This window comes from Diaporthe citri, assembly GCF_014595645.1.
Source record: "Diaporthe citri strain NFHF-8-4 chromosome Unknown scaffold_9, whole genome shotgun sequence".
Taxonomy (NCBI): Eukaryota; Fungi; Ascomycota; class Sordariomycetes; order Diaporthales; family Diaporthaceae; genus Diaporthe; species Diaporthe citri.
Window position 1 is genome coordinate 255447 of NW_025064854.1, and position 22810 is coordinate 278256.

Sequence of the window (22810 nt, forward strand, 5' to 3'; positions counted from 1 at the left end):
GCAGAATCCAAAGGTGAAGAAAAGACGTAAAGAAAAGAACATGGAGCAAGCTGCCAGTCGGGGGTCAATCTCGAGTGCTGCCACGTTAAACCCCTCGAAAGCGTGTAGGAGAGAGGCTTTTCGCAGCACCCTCGGATAACGTATTGTAAGAAAATTTGTCCCGAGCGGAAGCGACAACTGTGACGTCTGCGCCGAGTGGAATAGACGTCTTCCCGTAGCGAAGCATCCGACGGTTCGTTGTGTTGATCGCAGTGACCCAAGCCTACGACCCTTTGCTCCTCTTCCGATGACCGCTGCGATGGCTGTGGCCGTGGCCACTGGTGCCCGTGCCGCCGGGGTGCGACTTCTTTGCGTCCCAGCAGTCGTCAACGGCCTGCTGCACGATGGGCCAGTCATCGTAGAGAATGCGACCGACGAAGAGCACCTTCACGTTGTGCTCAACGGTCACGAGCTTCGAGTAGTTGACCCTCGACTCCTCCGAGATGTGCTCGCCGGGGTTCATCTCCATGCAGATCGGTTCGAACCTGAGGACCGGCTCGTTCGGCAGTCTGACCGGCTGTTGGCCTTTCTCGAAGACGATGCCGTGATGGTGTGGCTTGACGCCGTTCTTCAGGCACCCGAGCTTTCCGTACGTCAAGATGGGTCTGTTCAGGATTTAGCAACTGCACACTGCGATACCGGCTGGTCCAAACGAGACGTCTTACACGCAGCTGCAATGGCCCTCGCCATTTCTGATGACAATGAAGCGCCGGAAGCCTGTCCACACCCCACTCATATGGTCTTGCAGAAGAGTATCAGAAAATCTGCTTCCCCCACCGGGGATGGTGCCTCCTTTTGGCTCGGACCACATCACTTTGAAAACCTAGCAACCTAGGTTAGTGAGGGGGAAGTAAGTAAATGGACTCGCGAGGCGATCTCACATTTCCGGGCTCGAATCTCATCGAGGGCTCAACTCGGTACCCTGAAAGTGTTAGGCCTACTGGGCTTGTCGTTCGATCCTGATGTGATCTATCCGACTTACTGCCGTCCAGATATTCTGAATTTGCCGGTATGCCTCTGATGACATCTGACTTCGTCGATTTCGAATGACTCTTGGGCGACGCTAGGTCGTCGCCAGCGGCAGTCTGGTATGTGGAGCCTCGGTCTGTGAAGTTGTTAATCAATTAACATGCCAAAAATATTTGTCCTTTATCACTCACAACCCGCCGACGGCCCTCCACCTCCGCCTCCTTGCTCGTACATGCCCCTGGTGAGTGATTGCAGGTCCCCGTCGGTGCTGCCGACAGTGGCGTCAACGGAGATGTCGGGAAAGCTTCTTGGGGCAGTGCCAGTGGGACTGGTGCCGAAGCGCGATGCTTGTGTATGCTCGAATAAGTATGACTGCCTGAAAATATCACATGTAGTGACTGACCTTGGATGGGCGCTTGTCCACCTTGTCCTCCATAGCCACCCTGACCTGCATATGAACCGGTCCCGTGGTTGCCCGCCGCCGGAACCATAGTGGGAATAGTTTTGGTAGTAATCGCCTTGTGAACTTCTGTCAGTGCTAAGTTGTGGCACATTGTATGCCAACGACTTACCCTCCCCGCCGCCGCCGCCACCACCGCCATATGGATCCGCTTCCGCTCGGCCTTTCCCCTTGGCTTTACTACCGTGTTTGTGCTTTCGTGACCTGTCTTGGGCTCTGGTGTCTGTGAAGGTCGAGTCCACTGAGATCATGTCAGCCCATGACGATTACGGTGGTGGGAGGCAGCGCCCTTACTGAGCGTAGACGACGAGACACTGTAACCATCACCGTACAGTTGATTACCCCCAAGTGCCCCGTAGAAGTTGTTCCTGGGTGCGGTCTGTTGATCATATGGAGACGTGCCAGGCCCTGGGTAGGAAGGTGCAGACTGCTCCCTCATCACACCATCATACTGTTGTTGGTGACCTGGCCCACCTGAGCTCTCTGATTCATAAGTGCGTTGGGTATGGCTGTCCTGGTAGTGCGCATCGGCTCGGGTGCCTTGTGGGGAGGTGTCTGGGCTCTGGGAATACAAGTCAGGGCCAACCTGCTGCGCTCCAACCGCGGGTGCCGCTGTAGTTGTTGGGCCGGCTGTTCCGTATACAGAGGGCCGGCGTTCAGACCAAGTTTGTCCCTGGCTTGGGGCCGCTGATTGAACTTGTGAGCGGTCCCGTGCTGATCAACACGCGGATTGGGTGAAGGTAGGAGGGAAGGATGCGTACCTGGGCTGGACCCACCAGGCTGGACAGTCGTGTAGTGTTGGGAGTCGCCCTCGTAGGACCCTACAGGCTGGATGCTCATAGCCTGCATGCCCGCCGCAAGGGCCGAGGCATCGTTACGAGGAGTCACCTGGTAACTAGTCCTCGGGTCATGTTGAGCCGCTTGACCATCATCAACCGGGGGGTACTTTCGAACTCTGGATCCATCTGAAGACGGTGGAATTAGACTATGGAGCGTTCTACGTCAAAGAAAAGACGAGGTAACAGAGTCGTGAGCGCACCAGACCTCCGGCCCTCGTAGTACCAGCGGCCTCTTTGTTGGTCGTAAACAGGCTTGTCGTAGTTCCAAGTGACAGAGTCATCCATGGTCACATCTTGGTTCGCCCAGGCCGGACGAGCGAGAGATAGATGACCATGTGACACAACGGAGAGAGGAAAGTGACTGTCGGCACAGAGATTTGATGGATCAGGAAGACACAGATAGAACCAGAAGATTGAACAGAGGAATTTGAGGGGTTTGGCCTCCAGATTAGGAACGGAGTGGGACCCGTGGTGATCTGCTAGTCTGGCATTCGCAGAGAAGCTCACAGGTGGAGTGGGTCCCAGGGTCTCATTGATATGCTGGGTGGTGTCTCTTGTACCTGCGAGGGGGGGATTTTGAGCCGCAACTCACCGGTCAGGGAACGGGCCTGCGGCCACAGGCAGTGTGTGGTGTCGCGGCAGGATCTGCGGCAGCGTCACTGCGAGCAAGCAGAGCGTTCCAGCAGAGGGCCGGCGTAACGGATGAGCTGTCTGTGGCGGTTGTGCGTTCAGAGAGCATATCACTCTTCTTCAGAGGCTTGAAGCTAGGCCGGAAAGGAGCCGGGCCAAGCGCATGCATGTTGTGGACCACAATCCGGGACTTGACTTTGCTTGTGACTGTGAGGCACTGCGCAACACCCAACCCCACCCTCTTACGATCCCGCGCCGACGCGTGATCCAGCGGCAGCCAATAGCCTCCTGGATCAATATTCCGGACAATCTAAAGGCTCGGGGCACACCCCCTGGATAGGCGAAGCGGAGACGGTTGACGGTCAAGGGCCTATCCTGCCATCCTGCCCATCCTGCCGTCTTATGGCGGGATGGTGGTGCCGGGTGGAAGGCTGTGGGTGGTGGACGGGTGGGTGGCCGAGTGAAGCGCCCAACAAGCCTCCAATCCTGTGACATCCAGAGCAAAGAACGTGGGATGTCATTTATTGGCCCAGGATCTGGAGCCACCGCACCTCGAGATAAGCGACAAAGAGAGGGGCAGCCCTGTCGCTCGGCGCGTTGAACCATGCATCTCTCCACAGTGGTGAGTAGCTGGAGCCGAAGACCCAAACTGTTCTCATCCGGCTCAGAAGCACGGGAGCCCGTAAGTCTCGAGAGGAGAGGCAGACCTGGGCTGACAAGCTCTGAAGGGAGAGGGTGCGGCACAAGAGGGTGTGGCGACGCCAATCCGGTAGTGTGTCGGACTGCGGTTGACTGGCTGCCTTGTGTCCCTTGTAAGCTCCGTGACTCGCATCCGCAAGCAAGCAGGCCGCACAGTCCGCATGGATTGTGCAACTCTTCGCGCGCCTACTCGGTCTTGAAGCCTGCTCCATCCACCGAGCCCCACCACATGCTGCAGAATATCCTACGGCAGTATAGGCTAAGAGGTCCTACTGAAGCAAGTCATCCCGTAGGAACAGTACGCGGGTGACATCCTCAGATCCTGTACCGATGTCGATGCGACCCCTGCGAACTGTGCTGTGCAGTAGTGTCCTGTAAAGCGCAGTACAGGAAGGTAGGAATGGGCTGGCATCGGCTTGTGGCCCTTCGCGACGAGCAGCTCCCCAATCGGTGCGACGAAAGGAGCAGGCTGGGGCTGGCTGGGTGGCGTCATGGGCAAGGATCCGCAGTAGCCGGTCGAACAGGACGCTGGCCCCAAAGCCCGCGCTGTGTCGCACAACGGCCAGAACGGTTGACGATTAAGCGGGCAGGTGGGCTGTCTGCCGAGTTGATTGGAGGCTCGGTGATGATGGTTGATGGCAACGTGTGCTAATTTCTGCGGCGCATCATCTCTTCTGCTCTGCTGCTCTGCTGCTCTGCTGCCGCGAGATGGCTGCATCCTTGTCCGGGCAGGAGCAGTACAGGGGCACCCTTTCCATATTTTTAGCTTTTCCAGGCGGACGGCCCGTCCCTAACTAGCTGGAACCTGGACGCGGCCGCCTTGGACTTCAGCGATGCGTTCGATGCTAATAAGCAGACCGGGCGCCTGACAGCCAACAACACCCATCAACATACCCCGGGACTGCCTCTGCTGGCCCACTTCACGTCCTCGATCTTGCCTTCGGATGTCATGACACATCCTGCTACCTCTGTCTCCGCCCCCGCGCTTCCAAGGACACAGGCCTACCCACACTTCCTTGCTCAGACCATGAGCATGAGCCCAACGTCACATGGAAGACAGCGAGCCCTTCCGATGGCTTCCCAGGATTCCGAAGCTATCGCGACGACTACCACTTTCTGTTGGCACAATTCCTCCGAACCAGCCACAAGATCCACCAGAGAAGGCACCGCTGAGCTCTTTTAGAAGCTCTTCCGTGCCTCCATCTCCACACCCGTACCTTCCGGAAGGGAAGCCGACATCTATTCATCACGGGCTTGCTGGTCCAAGCTTAAGTCACCCTGCTTTCCAGACGAGCGTGGCGGCGGAATCAAATTGGTCCTCGAGCGATGCCTCCAGCTCCATCAGTTACGAATCTTCGTCGTCCATCAGCGGGTCTCAGCTCCATATCGGCATTCCTTCCCCTGTTACAGTTCTCCCAAGGTTTGATACAAGGGCACGCTACCCATTAGAACACGGAGACGACTTTTCATTCGACACACAAAGATGTGGTCCCTCGGAGGATAGATGGAGGAATCTCGAGGCCAAGAGGGACGAGGTCCGAGGAATCCGTGCGGACATCGTGCGCTTGAGACGGAAGGCACAAAGAAGACGAGTGCGCAAAGATGCTGCCGACAACATCTTCATGTCTTTTTTGCGGCCTCTGCTGGTGTATAGCGCCAGCACAAACTTACTTGCTACGTCGCATGCTCGCCTGAGGGAGCTTTTTGACCGCATGCAAAAGGCACGGGACAAATGTCAACATGTGGAAACCACCTTGGAGTCACTGGAGGAGAAGCTGGGTCACAGGGAGGATCAACTTGACTCTGCAGAAGATTCACTCATCAATGATCTCCGTCCGGGTGCCGAAACTACCGACAACGGCAAACCTCCAGAGCCTTTGAGCCGCCGACCCCCTTCTTCTCTCCCGCCTCTACTCCTCGGTATCGGCCCAGAGAGACCCGAGGACTTCCACCCTCTCTACAAGAAATTCATGTCAGCGGTCGGGTACCTCGAGCTCGCCGAGGAGCACCACCAAGATCTTCTCTTCCGAAAACAGTCCATCGAACGCGAACAGGGTCATCTGAGGCTTGCTCAAGACTACCGTCCAACCGAGAACAACGCCATCAACAGGCAGCTCGAAAACCAGGATTTGAAATTCCTCCGCGATTTTGATCTTCACATGAAAGAGAACCTCCTCGAGATGGAAAGACTTTGTGAAGAGGTGGAACGGCTTCGACAAATATGTCAGGATCGAGGCGTGTTTCCCAAGCACGCGCCTCTGCATGAGGCTTATAGATTTGAGCGGGACCTTGGTGACGACCTGCTTCTAAATCTCAGTCAAACCGAGGGCAAAGAGGCCGGTCCATTGTTCACCTCCCGTTTCGCGGTCCTACTCTACAGCCCCAACCACCTTATCGAGGATACTCCGATTACAGCAAAGGCAGCTTTGAAGAGAGCCGTAAGCGTCAAGGATGGCGATCCCCTCTATCCATTCAAGGCGGAAATGTTCGCCGCCGCCGCCAAAGAGTTTCTCATCGAGCACCTTATCCAAGATGCCAATGAGTCCGACAAGACTGACTTTATCAACCGCTGGCTGCTACACAGACTGAGGACTTCTGCCGTCGAAGTGGAGCTTCTCTACTCATTGTTTATCTCTTCCTCTTCCTTAACGATTCTCAACATGGAACAGTGGCAACAGGACGTTCTATTCTACTGGACAAGGGATGAGCAGGCACGGCTTCCACCCGAGCGGTACATAGGTCCCGTTACATCGGAGTACACGCAAGGGCAATCTGTATTCACCGAATCGTCTGTCAAATCCAGCCTGCAGAGCGACCCACCCGAAGAGCCCTCCACGGCTGCACCTTCAACACCATGATGTCCGCCTTTGATTTTCCTCCTGAAAGGGAGGGTTGTTGGAGGTATGTTTCACGACATACCTTCACGATACGTTTTGCTGCCACACGGCCGAGTTCCAGACTTGGCAAAGGCGCCACGAGCAGGGACCCGCTCGACCGCCTCAGTGAGGATACAATGTTTTGATACCCATTCAGCGGCTCTCTCTTCTGCTTGTAAACAGTTCTTCGTTATTTCCTAATCAGCGAGGCGCTTGGGACTAGCGTGGGACTGCAATCCATAAACCAAAAGCGTGGAACCCCATTTCATTTTTCTTCATGAGATACCCGGTTGGCAGTTGGCATTACAGGTTCAGTGGTACAGCTTCCACTGCACATATTGTATTCTTATGAAAACATTGCTCGAATAGAGAATTGGGTACGCCACATGTGATGAGAACATGTACATTTAGATGAGCAGAATGTCACAGAAGGTACATATCGCCTAGCATCCCTTGATCAATTTCAATCATCTTTCCGCAGTCCTCCCCAAAACCCCGTTTTCAAGTGTTGCTGCTGATATCAATTCATAATACGAACTCGACCCCTTTTCTGGATCGCGAACATCGAAAAAAGAAAGTGGCTGCCTTGTTTGCCTTGTATACGACCGAGCGAAAGTTTTCCAACCATCGCCTCCCACAACAAGTACCCATGACCACGCGGTACTCCTCCGAACCTTCACAGTCGCCTCGCTTCCCCTCAGCCCGTGGCGGTGGTGGTCGCACCCGGATGGGGGCCACAAAGCCAGCCGCCATCACGCAAGTGCCGACCACAGGGGGCTCATCTATCTCTCACCGCAACCCGCCTCGCCAGCGAATGAGAAGCCTGGTGGGTGACACATAGAAGGGGGTAGCGCGTGCGGTCGCGCAGTGCCACCATCCTCTCCGTATCTCCCCAATAGCCGGCGCCAGTCTGAGCCTCAATATCACACCTAGGGAGAAACCGGGACCAGCTGCAGGCCAATGATGGCACGGCGAAGAAGTTGTTGCCTTCTTTCCTGTGGAAGGGTTTACATCACGAGGTTGGTTCGCGATCGAGGTCAGGCCACGGTTTGCTACCGTACCCGGCTCTGGGCTGCTTGCAAGGGAGGCTGGGCCATGTCATCAACAGAAACGACAACGCCGACTTCAGGCAAACTAAATTCGCCAATTTCCACTGACATTTATGTTCAGGGTTGGACAGGAATGTGCACTACTCAGTTCGGGAAAGCCATTGCATATATGCCTGTAGCTTTGCTTCTGGCCCCGAAGAAGAAGGATGGGGGGGGGGTGGGTGGGCACAGTCAACTGTCAGCTTCGCCATTCTCGAACAGACTCAAACTTGCCACGACCGTCCAATGTAGTTTCATGGCCTCACAGAAATGTACGTGTTAGATGCGCCATCGGTGGGCCTTCCGCCCCGTTAGCTGCGTTGTATGTGAATGCTCTGCTCCAGCGACCCACCTCAATCACTTCTGACAGAAAGTTTCCACCTCGAGGTATCCCTTCTAAGTAATTTTACAGAACCCTGGTAGAGTTTAATTAGTTCATGTATTGAATCAGCCGTCGTTACGAACTGGCCCTCTAGGGCGGCACCGGCGGAGCGACCCCTGCATCAGATCCGGCAGTTGTGCAGGAGAGAAGCGAGATCAGGCATGTAGTTCCTGAATTGCCCCTGGATTCCCAGATCCAAGAGATCTCCAAGAGATCACAACGGCGGCCTTATTATGAAGCCAAGCTTAGTCTAGGGATACCTGCATGTAGTGGCGTTCGCCCGGTTAGAATGGACCACAGCACACTTCCTTGAGCCGTAGTACGGAAATGAAGCTCGTTGAGAAAACATTTATCACGCGGAAAGGTCGTATTGTGGGTTTCATGTGGATTTTTGGTCTATCGTATGAAATTTAATTCGCTGGTTGATACAACTCAACAGTCCACACATGATAATACTGGCGCTTGTTTGATATCGGGGGGCAGAAAACATATCTAGCACTCCCAGGCGATCATCACGACTACGATCTTTCTTTCCAAAGATTCCTGAAACGCTTGACTAAACCGAAGCACTTGCTCGCCTTCGACTGGGAGAGCCGGCGCAGCCTCGACTTGAGTGATGGCTTCCCAAAGAACTTTTCGTCGACATCCTCTATGCCACATTGAACTGAGAACTTCTTCTCAAGTAACGCTGTACGGCTGGTGAGCAATCTCTCGTCTCTCAAATGAAAGGACGAGTGCGAGTATGGCCTGGTCTTGTCTTTGAGAAGGAGATCGAGGAACTCACCGGCGTAGTCTCGGATCGTGTCCGGCTGGTCCTGCTCGGTGCTCCACCGCTTCGAATCCCTGGCAAGCGATTTTACAGAAGCCGACGGTGAGGGGGTTTCGGTGTTGAGATATCGCTCGATTGGACATAGAGAACTGGAGCACTCGTACATTGAAGTGCGAAGACGTGGTAGAGTCGGCTTGCGCGAGAAACGCAGAGTGTCCACGGACACGGGTGCCTCGACCGGCCTGACAGCGCGGATCGTCGCGTCGACGAACCTGATATGCTTGCATGGGGAACTCGTCGGAGATGTGGAATCATCTTTCTTTCCGCAGCGGCCGGACGTCTTGCTTGAGGGGGAGCTGGACTGCCCAGCCTCGGACAGAAGTGTGTCGAAGGCCTCCTTGTCGTCATCCTATGAGCAGCAAGCCGTGTGAGACCAGGCCGTGCTGGATATATCACTCTGTCCGTCGTCACCGGCGCCGAGTCTTTCTGGCTGTGTGGTAGCATCCGCCGTAGATAGGAAGAGATTCGTGGGCCTGGTTTCCTTGGTTAAAGCCACCCGTCCGTCTGATCCAGGGAATGAGGCGGCTTTTGGTGAGGCGTTGGGCGGCGTCGAGTAGGCCATTCTGCCGAGTGCTGAAGTGGGTGTCTGATCTGGTAAGTGTCAGGTATCTGAGGATGGAGTACCCCATAAGGACAAGATTGGAAGAGCCCTTGAAAGTTTGCCAAAGAGCAGAAGCAATGGAAATATGTTGTTGATTCGTGGGGTGACTGATGGTGTTGAAGCTGGCCCAAATTGTTGTTCAGGCATGGCAAAAGTAGATACCGGCGGGATCATGGTGTTGATGACTTCAGAGGGTTATAGGCCTCCCGGTATTCCAAATCCATACGAAGCAGTTGCATGCTTGAGCGAGGAAGGCGCAATCTAGGCCTGTTTGACAGTACCACGGCCGTGAGAAGGTGGCAAGGACTACTATCAACGGTCAGCTGCTGCTGATGAGTCTCTTGTGGAAGTGGGTCAGCTGGCACACAATGGTACTTCTTGTTGGATGCTGAATAGAAACCAATCCAGACTGACCTGACTTTGGCTATCAGAAGAGTACCCCTTTCGGTTTTCTCAATAGCCATATTGCTTGTTGAAATTGAGGTAGGCTCCGGAGACTCACAACATTGGTACCATGTAGTGTAAATTGGGTGTGTATAGCTTGGATGATTTTACATTTCCGACCAGATGGCTGGTCCTCCTACTCCTCATCGACCCTTCCCAAGGCCTGGCCCATTTTGACCTTCTGCCCCTTCTCCACATTCCAGACCCACCCGCCCTTGAGCTTGCCGCTCTCATCCTCCTGGCCCAGCGGCGCCTCAAAAACCATCACGATGGTGCTTCCCAGCTGGAACCCGCCCATCTCCTCACCACGACGCAGCGCGTGCCCTTGCAGCACGGGACTCGCCATCTGATAAGCCGCCTCAGAGAAGCCGGTGTACGGCTCTCCTCGTGCAGCAGCCTCCTCGGCCGCGCGGTCGGCCGCAGTGTCCGTCGTCAGGCTGTTGGTCCGCAGCTCACGATCGAAGTTGATCTTGATCGACCCGACGTTGGTCGCGCCAACGGGCACATACGAGAAAAATCCCCATCGCCATCTACCCAGAAGCACCACTCGCTCATTGAGCGTGAAGAGGCCAGGGAGAGTACGTTGGAGGTACGGAGATACGCTATACAGCTCGCCAGCAAAGTGTCGTCGCCGCTCAACAACCCAGTTCGTGGGCGAGTGGAATCGGTGGTAGTCGCCAGGCGCGAGGTAGATGACGGCGTAATACAGCGAGGTGGGGTTCTCCTTGGATAATAGATCATACCATGGTTTTTCGCCGAGGGCGAGATCCGCACGGACTTCGGAAACGGATGTTGGTGAGGCGCCAGTGGACTGATCTTCGGGACGGCCTTTCTGGTTCTGGGATATGGCAGGACCGGTCAATAGGTTTGGCAGGGTGTACGAGATGCCGTTGACACGGGCGAATTCCTCGTCTTGTTTGACGATCTCCTCGTTCTTGTGCTTCTCTTCGGCTGCAATACCATCCGAAGCAGGTGTACTAGTGCCGGACCTTATGCTTGGTGTTGGCGTATTCTTGCCGAGCAAAGCATCGATGCTGTAGGTCATACCTTTGACCTGCTCGATATCACCTCCCTGGATCTGGCCAAATTGCAGCACCTTGCCGTCTGAAGGCGAGAGCAGAGCGTTGGGGTTGGGATCCAAGGGGCGGACACCAGGCTTGAGTGTACGGTAGAAGAAGGCTGCGAGGTTGGGATACACATGCAAATCGGGCTCGGAGACCTCGTCGAGGCTGGACAGTCGTCAGTCGCTTGAACTGGGCACACCGCGAAGAGGAGCGCGGACTCACTTGACGCCAAATACCCAAGAATACAGCTTGAAGCCAGGAACACGGAAGTAGTAGGGAATGTCTACCTCGTTGAACCTTCCCCACAGCCTCGAGAGCGCCTTGAGAGGCAAGGTGGACATAACGCGAACCTGCCATGGGCCCTCGGGTCTCACCCGAGGGCGCCTCATGGGCTTCTTCTCGAACTCTTCATCCTCCTGCCTCTCTTTCTCGCGCGTGTAGACCTTGTAGCCCTGCACGAGTCCCAAGAAGCCAATGCCAACACCGACCGGGATGAAGTACCACTCGGTCTTGGATTTGCCCAGTGCCATCCGTAACCTGGACGTGAACCTAGGCCGCTGCTGGGACTGCTGCGAGTATGCGCGGCGGCTGGCGGGGCCGAGGGCCGATTGGCGACTGGGAGAGATCTGCCTCGGCCTCACAACTGTCTGGTGGAGGGCTTGCCGGCGAAAACAGGCCGGACAACGCAGGACGGCAGCAGACTCATCGAAGAGCCTACTTCTTGCGAGGCCGCTGCCAAGAGACCTTGACATTGAAGCCATCTTGGCCCAGGAGGAAAGCGGCTCGACAGATCGAGCCGACGCGCAGGTGGAGATTTAAACAGGACGGGGAGAATCCTGGCTTATCGATATCGATATGGGCAGGCCAGACCCATCGTACGATCAGGGGGCCTGGGGTTTGCGGTGAAGGTTCTTTGGCTGGGGAGGACTGAAGAAAGTCAACAAAACACAGCCAGTCGTGTCGAGGTGATGAGCACTTGACAAATGGGGCTGCCGAGGCGAGCTCCTCCTTCGCGGTGTGCGCGTGTGAGCTTGCAGCTCACCTGGACTATAGTAGGGAACGACATACCTAATTTATGACGCAGCTCCTGCAGCCAGTCCCAGGCCAGGTCCTGGAACGGTCTGCCCAGCCTGCCAGCCTGCCTGACCGTCCGTGCCTTCTAGCCCGTCAGGTACCTACCCGGGGCTACAGGACAGGTACCGAACCGGTGGAAATGGTGGGCTACCTTTTCTGAGTGGGCTGCTGCTCGCCGTTTCAGGTACCTCGGATCCTAGGCCCGTACTCCATTTACCAGACGGACTCCAGGGCTGAGTGGAAACGTGGCATCGGACATACAGTCATTATTCAGGGCCCGGCAGGCAATCTGACATTGCGAATCGCTTCCTCTGGACTTGGCTCCACGCATGCTCAGCCCAACACCCGAACGCGCACACACACAACACATATACGGATGGACTGGACTGGGCGTCGAGATTGTTCCTTTCCCTCCAGCTACGAACAAGCTGTCCTTTTACCTCCCCGGAAAGAGACACCACCAAGTCTCATCAACAAGTAAATCCCTGAAAATGCGATCCACTGCTTGCCGATGATCCATCACTCCTCCGAATCCCGATCCATAACTCTGTGCACGAGCCTGGCAGCCTCACTTGGCCCCGCCCTGGACCGCACTGGCGTGAGAAGGGTCTGGCCTCAAAGCTTGCCTGAAGTTCGCCATCAGTAGTACAATTCCATACAATACCACGCATACGACATCATCCTACCTCGTCATCCCATCGATGCCAGTGGAATCTAGGGAGTCGAACGACCTGAACACCCGCGAAGCTATTTGTAATGGCTGAAGACGCGCCCTCCTCGTCGAATGCCCCTTCCCCAGGGGAGAATCCGCCGACTGTCAACATCTCGATCATCTCCCCTTCGCTCGCTGTCAATGCTCCATTGAATTTCGCCGGCCTCCCGGCCTCTACGACCGTCGGCCAGCTGAAGGAGAAGATCCGTGAAGCGTTGGATGCGAAACCGGCCAACGAGCAACAACGTTTGATCCATCAGGGCAAGTTGCTGAACCGGGAGAGCGAGACCTTGTTGGACGTTTTTGGAGAGCAAAAGGTACGGAAATTCTCTCCTGCTGTCCTTCTTGGAGAATATTCATCTGACAGGCCGTACACAGCTTCGCGGCTCGGACCAGGTGGCCATCCACCTCGTGATCCGGGACTACGTCGAGCCTCAGCACGCCTCCAGCCAGGGCGCTCCCACCCGTGACCAAAGTCCTGCGCCGAATCCTCCTGCTCGACAGAGCGCTCCTTCTGTCCTCAATGCCGCGGCCACACCTCATCACCATCACCATCCTGGCCACCACCACCACCACCTACCTCCCCGGTTTGGAGGCCCAGCACCGCATGTTGGCCAAGCCCACTCACCCTTTCCCGCACACGGGCTGGGGATGCCGGCGGCGGGGGGCCAGACAAGCGCACAACTTGTTGCCCAACAACAACAGCTGATGCAACAATACCTCAACCAGCTTAACCAGCGACCAGTGGGACACCATGGTCAGCAACCAAGGGGCTCCGTCGGCTTGCAGGGTATGCCTGTGCCTGGCCAGGGAAGAAACAGTCCTCACCCAGAGTATCAAGGTTACGTGCGGGAAACTGTCGGGCCGAATGGTGAAGTCGTTCGCGTCACGATGAACTCAGCATTCATCGCTCCAAATGGGCAGGTTTTCCCGGTGAATTTCCAGAACCTACAGCACGGTAATGGAGGTGCTGCTGCACCGGCCCCCGGGGGCCCGTTTTCGACGAACGACGTGCAAAACATCATTCGCAACGCTGATGCCAGCCAAGCAACATCCATGATGACCAACGCTATGCATCGAAGCGCGTCCGGCGCTTCTCTCGCAAACCTGAATTTGAATGGCCAACGGCAACCGATCCAAACTCCTGGGGTCACAGTGCCTAGAAGGCCCGGGTCTACGGTGCCTCTGAGCAGGACCGCCACACCCGATCCCACGAGGACTACCAGCCACGGTAGCGTCTCGGCGCCTCCAACGAATTCCGCCCTGAGAATGCCGACTCCAACGCAGCCTGAGGTGTACATACTGAGCTCGCCCCAGGGGCCCCGAGCCTTGCTGGTCAACAACCAATCGGACCTGTACTACACGCCGGCACCACGATACCCTGTGCCTCCGGTGATACCCAATTTCACGTCTGCGTGGCTCCAGCCGCCCCAGCCTCACCAACGCCCAGGTTTCGTTGCCGATCACGCACAGCAAGCCGCCCACCCGCAACCTGGCGCCGCTCGAGCTGAACAGCAGGCGCCACAGGCTGGTAACGTCAGAGTAAACATCTTCCAAGGAGGTGCACAGCAGCAAGACCAGCAACAGCAAGCTCAAGCGCGCCCCCTTGCACCAGGCGGCCCACAGTTTCATCCTGCTAATCCAGAGGGTGGGCTGGCGGGGGCACTACTCGCCGCGCTTTGGCCGCACCTATGGCTGTTGATAAGACTGGGCGTCTTTGTGTGGTGGTTCACGTCTTCCGATACGAGCTGGACGCGTTGGTTCACTATCATGTCTATCGCCACGGCGGTATTCCTGATCAACACGGGTCTCCTGAACGGGGTGGCTAATAACGTTTTCAACCCCGTACGCCAGCATCTTGACGGACTCATCCCTCTCGCCCCCGGTGCGAATGCGAACCGCGAGGCAGGAGGCAACAACCCGCAAGCGGCGGACCAAGCAGCACCTGGAGGTGGCGGCGACAACGACGGAGAACGACGACCAAGACCTGGACAGCAAGGCGGGCCGGATCCCGCGCAGGCCGCTGCGCGATTGATAGCTCAGCGACAACAGCACAATGCGAACTGGTTCGTTGATCAGGTCCGTCGCCTCGAGCGGGCTGGCCTCCTCTTCCTGGCCAGCATCGCCCCAGGGGTAGCAGAGCGGCACATTGCGGCATTGGAAGCCCAGGAACGGGCAGTGGGGGAGCGTAGGGAGGCAGAGGAGCGCGCTGAACGAGAACGCAGAGAGGCAGAGGAGCGCGCGGCCGCGGAGGCGACAGCTTCTGGGACTGATGGTGCTGCTGCGTCCAGCGAGACACAGAACTCAGACTCTGCGGAGACTGTAGGCGGAGGAAACGAGCAGCAGCAGCAACAGCAGCCGCCCATCGCTGCGGCCTGAGGTCCAGTGAATGTGTGATTAAAAAGAAGATTTTCGCTTCGAAGGTAAATTGTATTAGTAGTGCGATTGATGTCAAGTTAGGGAGGGACGCCGAGATATCCTGCGCGAGCACAACAGCGCGAACCATTTAGCACGGAGTTGAAGGGCCAAAAATCACAGACAACCCATTTGCGGTGCATGTTCTCGGACCAGGCAGTGTGTTTACTACAGACCATAGATAATTCCGAGCACCCAGGAATCCGAGGGGCGGTTTGACAGTAATGATATGTATTTACACCACCGGTCGCAAAACCAGAAAGGGATTCAGTGCTGCGGACCAGTCTCCAGTTTCGCCGCCAGCTTTAACCCCCGGCCGGCCTTGCACACCCCGGTCCCTGTTGGCCGGCTGGAGAACCGAGCCTCGGTCCAATTCCCCGCAGACCGTCAGTAATCCGGGGCCATGTATCTATTGTACCACCTCACCTCATTCCACCTGACAACTACACATCCGACGGTTCCTAGTCCCCATATGTTGCAGCTCATTTGATATATCTCTCGTCCTGGTTTTCAATTGTGGGAAGACTCGGCACCAATTTCAGGTCTGCACCAAGAATTCGATCCCGGACCACCCGACTTCACTGCATCCTCGCAACGGTGAGTCTCGGTCCCGGCCGGTCACAAAGTCTCGACTGACCTGTAGCACAAGAATTACCTCGGCGCTATAACTTGTACCACACGAGCATCATCACCCCAATCATGGAAGATGTCCAGATCCAGGACTTCTCCTCGCTCTTCAGCGTGAAGGGGAAAGTTGCCGTCGTCACTGGTGGCTCCCGAGGGTTGGGTCTGACAGCCGCCTCAGCGTGAGTTTTTATGATAAATAGGACATATTGATGGTCCCGTAATTTCACTGACAAAACCCCCTCAGCCTCCTCCAAGCAGGCGCCTCCAAGGTCTTCATCACCTCCCGCAAGGCCAAGGCCTGCGACGAGGCCGTCGCATCCCTCAACAAGCTGCCGAACCTGTCCCCGGGGGCGCAGGCCATCTCGGTCCCCGCGGACAGCAGCACGGTGGAGGGCGTGCAGTCCCTCGTGGACGGCGTGAAGAAGCACACGGCCCACGTGGACATCCTCCTCGCCAACGCGGGCGCCACGTGGGGCGAGGCCTTCGACACGCACCCGGACAGCGCCTTCGCCAAGGTCATGGACCTGAACGTGCGCGCCGTCTTCAACACGGTGCGGCTGTTCGCGCCCCTCCTGCAGAAGCGCGCCTCCGTGGGCGACCCCTCGCGCGTCGTCATCACCTCGTCCGTGGCCGGGTTGGGCGTCGGCACCCTCGGCGCCCAGGGCACGTACGGCTACAGCGCGTCCAAGGCGGGCGTGCTGCACCTGGGCCGCAACCTCGCCCTCGAGCTCGGGCCCCGCCACATCACCGTCAACAGCATCTGCCCGGGTTTCTTCCCTACCAAGATGTCCAACGGCCTGATGGAGATGTCCGGGGGCGTCGAGAGGCTCGCGGCGGCGAACCCCATGAGGAGGCTGGGAAGGCCTGAGGATATCGCCGGGGCCATAGTGTATCTGTGTTCGAGGGCGGGGAGCCATGTCAATGGCGATGCCATTGAGATCGATGGAGGGGCCTTGTGGCAGCGTGGGGAGGTTATTGCGCCGGCTGCGGCGAAATTGTAAAAAATAGCAGTGGATGTAAGGTGTTGAATAATAGGCACGTATTGGTTTTCTCTGGTGTGATAATGTCAATTCTGTGCTCTGTCTGTATCAAATATCAGATTCGTTTCGTCTCCAGGTCTTTCTCTATGTGTATCTATTATGCAGTTCGATTCCATTTTATCGAAAGCAACACAAGTACTCCTCTTGATCTGAAGGGGCAGGTGTGGCTGTTCAAGATTCCCCCTTGATCTACCCCTCAAACACAGATGTGCTTCAGTCTCCGTCATTTATTTGGTACAGGTTGGTCCATCATTCACCTGTGACAAACACTAAAGGTGATTGTCAGGATCCCATCATATCTGCATTCCCATCCCACCGTCTGCGTGGAGCGAGAGGCCTTCAGGGCACATTGTCCCACTCCCATTTCCTCTCTAGCCCAAGACTCTTTCCAGTGTTCAAGCGAGCCTGATATCGATACAACGACGCAGTATTCACATAGAGTCAAGGTCGTCACAAAGATTACCCCCGTTTTCCTCTTCGCATCATCCGCCACCACATCTGAGCGGGATTCTGTGTGTTGTCCTGTGACTTCCGTTCTGGAGGAACACATGGAGGTCCGTGAGTGGCCTGCCGAGGCTTCCAGTTTCCCCCGCCTGAAGGGGTAGCCATCGTGACTGTGGCTCGCTTTCGCTCCACGCTAGACGGCTGGTTTGCGCGCCACCCAAGAGGACGCGTGGTAGACGGTCTGGAGCATGGACTTGGGGTCCTGGATGTAGGGAGCCCGGATGCTGGTCTCCCAGGCCTCGACCTTGAACCCGACCTTCTCAACCAGCGCCCTGACCTCGTCGTCAGACAGCTCGAAGTTTCCCGGGTCCGCTATGCCTGTCGAGTTGTTGGGGTCGTGCTCCCCGTCACCGTCGTCGTCGTGGCCGTGGTTGCCGGGAGCCCGGTCCTCGAAGTGCCAGAGGAGGGGGCCAATGTTGACCAGGATACCGCCGGGCTTGAGGCAGTGGAAGATAGTGGCCAGGTAGCGAATGAGGTTGGGCGCCGTGTCGAGGAAGAAGACGGACGCAACGGCGTCGTACTGAGCAGTGTGTTCGTCGTCGCCATAGAGACAGAGGAAATCCGACGCGCACATAGACATCGCCCCCACGCACTCCGTGTTCGCGAGGACAGTAGCAGGATGAATGTCCGGGATCTTGTAGCTTGTGAGATGGCGATCTCTTGTAAGATGATTGGAGAAGGTATGAACCCATGGGAATATCGTGTGCTGCCCCGCACCACGACAGTTGTTTAGTATATAGGAAGACGCCAATAATTGGTGGTAGGAGATCTCGTTGCCTTCCGTTTCAAAGCCCTCGAGGCAGAGATCAAGGACCAGCCGGCCCAGACCAGCCCCGGGGACGAGGACCTTGAGGTGCTGGATTTCCGGATGCCTGCTTCGCTCGGCAGCCAGGGCTCGCTTGACGGGGCCGTAACAGGCCTCCCTCTCCTCTGCTCCCTCTGCAGACCAGTCGCGATAGAACTGGCGGATCGTGCTCCTGGCTTTGTCAATGTCACCGTACTTGGCGACCCCAACCCACTCCTCTGGCATGGAAGGAAAGTCGCCCTCTGACGAGGTTTCCTTCACGGCCAGGCTCCTCAGCCCATGCTTGACAATGCCTCTGGCGAGCTCAGCGTTTGAGTCGATGGCCGCGTCAACCTTGTCAAGGGTCTCGAGGTAGTTGAATGGCGGGGCGGCCAACATTTTCCAGTGCGCCTCTGGCAGCGCATAGAATGACTGGCGCCGCAGGTGGGTACAGTTGAAGTGAGCCACCCTACCATATTGCCTGAAATAGTGTGAGCTTCCAGAGTTGTTGGGGTGAGAAGAAGTTGGTTGGGGTATAGGAGAAAAGCCAACGACGAATACAACAGAGCCCTAGAACAGAACGACAGACAGACAAGCAGGCACAAGAACAGCCGTGAACATGACAAAAAATACAATTGCAACATCAATCAAATTCAGTACGAGCCAATGTCAGTTCTCTACACGTAAAACGAGCAGATAGTGTGGCCCGCCAGTGGAAAAGAAGCTCAAAATTGAGGGGGCGGCAGTGAGGGGCACTCACAGAAAAGAGTCGAGGGCGCAGAAGATGACTCTGGCCTCCTCCTCGTCCGAGACGGTTTCCTCCAGACCCTGCCAGTCACGCTCCTCTGCAAGTGCTGGGTCGGCCATGGTGTCAGTCTCTAGCGTGCTCGCAACCATGTGTTGAGGTTGTGAGGTTACTTGGTGCTGCAGTGGTCGAGTCGTGGCCGAGGTCCTCTTGAGCCCGAGTCTGGGTCGTGCCCGAGCTGCTTTGGTGTGGTAAAGTAAGTCGGACAGCGAAACCGGCGGGACAACACAGGCCTGGTCAGTCACGGAGCACTCGGGCTACCGCTGCTGAGATGCATTTTGAAGGGGAGCAATTCAGACAAGATGGACAGGGCGCCCAAGAGAAGAAGGACAAGGAAAAGTAAGAAGAAGAAGGGGGAAAAAAAAGGAGAGCGTCTATGTCAGCACAGAAGCAGACATATTCGCGTTCTTGTTCATCTGCTTGTTGTTTTCCCTCAGTGACGACTTCCCCAGTGCCCAGGCCTGCGTGTGTCGGCATGCTGCAGCTCCAGCCTACCTGGCTCTGCTTAAAAGCGCAGGGGATGAAGAGCTGTTAAAGTGGGTCACACCCGCTACAGGCCCCTGTGGGCTAGGGGCAGCCTGCAAGCAGGGGAGCTCACTGAGGTGCTGCCTGTACCCCTAGCCACTGTGAGCATCCAACCACCTGGACTCCAATCTCGAGCTTGACCAGGCCAAGAAGAATTGTGCCGAGATCGTCGCCTTGGCTGTACATCTCGAACAACTTTATTCATCAGTAGGAAGGTGTTCCCGCACAACAAGCCTAGACATTCGTGGCTCTCAGGCTCTAAAGCTTGCCGCGCGGACTTATCTCTCGTCAGCTGCAAACCAAACCCCCAACGGACGTCAGCATTAGCATTGGCGATGGAGACCTTCCAGCTTTCTTTTCCCCTGCCACGGTCCCTCGAGGCCCGGATCTATGTCCACCTGACCATCCAGGCCAAATCCGTCATGATCTTCTTGACAACCGCGGCGGGGGATGAGCTAGGGACACCGCCTCCCATGGGCTCGTTCGTCTATGCCCTTCCAGACGTGAGTTGCTTTCGCCCTTGCGGCGAAACCATACCACTCATCCCAATGCTGATCGTATATCGTTCGTTAGAAGCTCAATCCGGGCCAGCCGCTCTCCACCCCGCTGTACACAGCCGGGTCGTCGGAGGAGTTCACAACGCGGATGGCGAGGCTTTTCGCCAAGAAGACCCAGCTGCCCGTCTACGTCACGAGCTCGATGAGCTTCGCGAGCACGGGGCTGGGCGGCACGGCCGAGGAGGAGATGGAGGCGTTCAGGAGGGTCGTCGAGGTCGTCACCGGGAAGCTGCAGGACGTGCTCGGCGTCACGAACGGCGTGTCGGCCTTGTCTGTCACAAGCTCATGAACCCTGCCCACGTCAACCTTGCTCAGCCTGAGCGAACCAAAATATCATGGCGTCCACTTCCAGTGTCGGCTCAACCAGGGAGGCAGCATGGCGATGCAATCCAGGCTAAATGTGCTAGAAGGTCCTCCTGCCGACGAGGGCTGCATCGTATACCTGGCGGGAAAGGGGAGTCGGAGCCGGGGCGTGTGCTACGTTTACTCGGCAGGCTCGACCCAGACGCCTGCTACGGTGGCACTCCCGGGTCATCGACAAGCAGTCAACGCACCTGGCCGGGTGGCACAGACATGGCATGTGGCCCCAGATCTCAATGCAGCGGAGGACAAAGTATTCGACGGTGCAAGCAGTCCTAAATACGAGGGACGAGGAGTTTCGTCGCGGGCCTCCTGCGAATCTGCCCTGGTACGGAAACTTCTGTCACTTCGCTTGGAAATACGGGCCTCCATTCTCTGTGTTCCTTGGAAGTCCTTGCGCGGCTACATATCTGAAGAATGCACCTGAATTGGACATATTCGGCTGCCCCCGGGCTTTGGCTCTGGAGCTCATCACGTTAGATGTGAAGCGTGACCAAGAATAGATCGAGTCTGCCTTTCACCGTTGTGCTCCAGTTTGCACGGCTGTAAAATAGCCAGGCAAGGGCACAAGTAGATACTTGTGTGACCTCATCTGGAAAACTTGCCATGATCAGCTACGCTCCATCTCACATGGCCCACGAGATTATCTGCGGAAAAGACTATAGATCAAGTTGCCCAGGCCATACAACGGTGTTAGGGTTCCCGTGGGGGTCATACGCTGGAAGATGCCGCTGAGAACAGAGTGCCTAGAAAGGGCAGGAGATAGAGTCAGGCGGAGGATCACCTCATGGACTAGGATCTTGGTGTGTTACATCCCTGTGCAGGCTGGGGGTGGGTTCGGCTGGCAAGCAGCGACGCTCTCTTCAGCAGAGAGCTTCATGAGTATAAGCGAGAGAAGCAGTACGGAGTGATTACTACATGGGCACTGAGTGGAAGTACCAATGCTTGACTGCACAGCAAGATGATGATGACAATGCTCAGGTGGCCGGCCACCCTCGACTGAGCCGCACTGCTGACCGGTCTCGTAGGCCCACAGGCCACGGGCGGCGGAGACACAAGGAAGCAGCCCGGCCTCTTCGGCCAGCAGGATCATTCCCGACCTTCTCTCGACGCTCAAATCGCCGGAATGGCCCCCAAGTTGGCAATGGGAGGAGAGTGGGAGAGTGGGAAGTTCAAGGAGGCAGGGAAAGGGGCCCGTTTCCACGCCGGATCCTGCAGAGCAGCAACAGGCCTCCTTCCCCTTCCCCACCGCTTTGTTTAGTGGGGTTCAGTACATGTAAGTCGGTAGGCTACGATTGTTGAGGTCACACATGCAGGTGGCACGACCTGGTGGCTGCTGGGCATGTGCATCCTGTCCACGACGTCGACAGTGCTACCAGAAGAGAGCCAGCAAGAAAGATGGGGAGTAGATTGCTGTGACACGGCTCACAAGAACACGATGCATGGACGTTTGGATGCTACGTCAGGCTGGCAGGCCGGTGGAGGAAGACCGGATTTTCAGGTATTTCGACCAGCAGCGGCAGCCGTGGTTGGGCCAAAGTTGCTCAAGACGAGGTAGGTTGGTGTGGTGTGGTGCTGAGAGACTCAGTGAAGGCACAGACAGACGTCACTGTGTCTCATCATACTCCTCTGGGATTGAAGACGGGGTTGAAAATGGGGTCTAGAGGGACCAGGCCACATTCTGGTCAGGGCAGGACTTGAGGGCCAAATCCGTGGAGCCTAAGAGCAGAGGACAAAACAGGCCCGGCCAGGCTAAGACAAAGACACTTGGAGAAGAAGGCGGGGAAGAAGAGTTGAATCTGCAAGCGGGAGAGAGAGTAAGTCCGTTTTGGAGAGTAGTATGCTTTGCTATACTTGCTGCACGCATCGTACGGTACAGACTTGCTCTGGAAGCATGCCCGCACCCCCGGACAGGCAAGGACAGGACAGGATAGACGGGCACATGGACAGGATGGGAGAGGGAGGAGTCTTCCTGTGAGTGTCAGCCAACCTCCCCGTCTTATCGATAAGGCTGGCTCAAACCGACCCACTTAGAATTCTTTGCCATCTATTTCCATCCCAGCTTTTGCAGACCGGCCGGTTGAATGGGGGTCCCCAATGGAGTGCAAGGTTCCAAGGTTTGCAGCATGTCGCCAGTAAAAAAAAATAAAAAATAAAAAAAAAATAATAATAAAAATTATCACTTCAGGGACTGCCGACCGCAGTCTCCATCCAAGGCCAGCAGGCCTGGAATCCGCTGACCAGCTGGCCCTTTCTAAACTTGGACACCTCCTGCCCCGACAGTATGTAGCAGACCCCTGGCAGGTACCGTGGGCCGGCAAGATTGTTGTACTGTATCTGCATGTACCTACATGCACACATGCTAAAAACCCACAAGCACTTCAAACTCAATAGAGACGAGCTGTGCAAATAATTCACATCTACGCAGCTGTTCCCTTCTTAGCGAGCAGTGTGAAGAGAGCGCTTGTTGTATATTGTCTTTTCTTT

General features: G+C 56.3%; 7 protein-coding genes across 7 annotated transcripts; 4 read left to right on the forward strand and 3 right to left on the reverse strand.

Annotated features, from left to right (window-relative positions):
• Nucleotides 1–262: 262 nt before the first annotated feature.
• INS49_015253 (uncharacterized protein) lies at nucleotides 263–2592 on the reverse strand (the record flags this gene model as incomplete). Its single annotated transcript, XM_043175935.1, has 10 exons — nucleotides 263–644; nucleotides 705–862; nucleotides 921–961; nucleotides 1022–1144; nucleotides 1200–1355; nucleotides 1412–1534; nucleotides 1581–1709; nucleotides 1763–2155; nucleotides 2230–2433; nucleotides 2508–2592. 10 exons carry the CDS (start codon nucleotides 2590–2592, stop codon nucleotides 263–265), a joined length of 1794 nt encoding a protein of 597 aa, XP_043019390.1.
• Nucleotides 2593–5348: 2756 nt separating this feature from the next.
• On the forward strand, nucleotides 5349–6494 carry INS49_015254 (uncharacterized protein; the record flags this gene model as incomplete). The annotated part of the gene is made up of 1 exon (XM_043175936.1): nucleotides 5349–6494. One exon carries the CDS (start codon nucleotides 5349–5351, stop codon nucleotides 6492–6494), a length of 1146 nt encoding a protein of 381 aa, XP_043019391.1.
• A 2006-nt stretch (nucleotides 6495–8500) lies between these two features.
• INS49_015255 (uncharacterized protein) lies at nucleotides 8501–11681 on the reverse strand (the record flags this gene model as incomplete). Its single annotated transcript, XM_043175937.1, has 3 exons — nucleotides 8501–9023; nucleotides 9997–11085; nucleotides 11143–11681. 3 exons carry the CDS (start codon nucleotides 11679–11681, stop codon nucleotides 8501–8503), a joined length of 2151 nt encoding a protein of 716 aa, XP_043019392.1.
• A 1069-nt stretch (nucleotides 11682–12750) lies between these two features.
• INS49_015256 (uncharacterized protein) lies at nucleotides 12751–15085 on the forward strand (the record flags this gene model as incomplete). The annotated part of the gene is made up of 4 exons (XM_043175938.1): nucleotides 12751–13023; nucleotides 13085–13222; nucleotides 13412–13496; nucleotides 13548–15085. The coding sequence occupies 4 exons, from the start codon at nucleotides 12751–12753 to the stop codon at nucleotides 15083–15085; spliced, it is 2034 nt and encodes a 677-aa protein (XP_043019393.1).
• Nucleotides 15086–15820: 735 nt separating this feature from the next.
• INS49_015257 (uncharacterized protein) lies at nucleotides 15821–16749 on the forward strand (the record flags this gene model as incomplete). The annotated part of the gene is made up of 2 exons (XM_043175939.1): nucleotides 15821–15927; nucleotides 15993–16749. The coding sequence occupies 2 exons, from the start codon at nucleotides 15821–15823 to the stop codon at nucleotides 16747–16749; spliced, it is 864 nt and encodes a 287-aa protein (XP_043019394.1).
• Nucleotides 16750–17425: 676 nt separating this feature from the next.
• INS49_015258 (uncharacterized protein) lies at nucleotides 17426–18973 on the reverse strand (the record flags this gene model as incomplete). The annotated part of the gene is made up of 2 exons (XM_043175940.1): nucleotides 17426–18557; nucleotides 18837–18973. The coding sequence occupies 2 exons, from the start codon at nucleotides 18971–18973 to the stop codon at nucleotides 17426–17428; spliced, it is 1269 nt and encodes a 422-aa protein (XP_043019395.1).
• Nucleotides 18974–19741: 768 nt separating this feature from the next.
• INS49_015259 (uncharacterized protein) lies at nucleotides 19742–20252 on the forward strand (the record flags this gene model as incomplete). Its single annotated transcript, XM_043175941.1, has 2 exons — nucleotides 19742–19909; nucleotides 19998–20252. 2 exons carry the CDS (start codon nucleotides 19742–19744, stop codon nucleotides 20250–20252), a joined length of 423 nt encoding a protein of 140 aa, XP_043019396.1.
• Between the last annotated feature and the right edge of the window lie 2558 nt (nucleotides 20253–22810).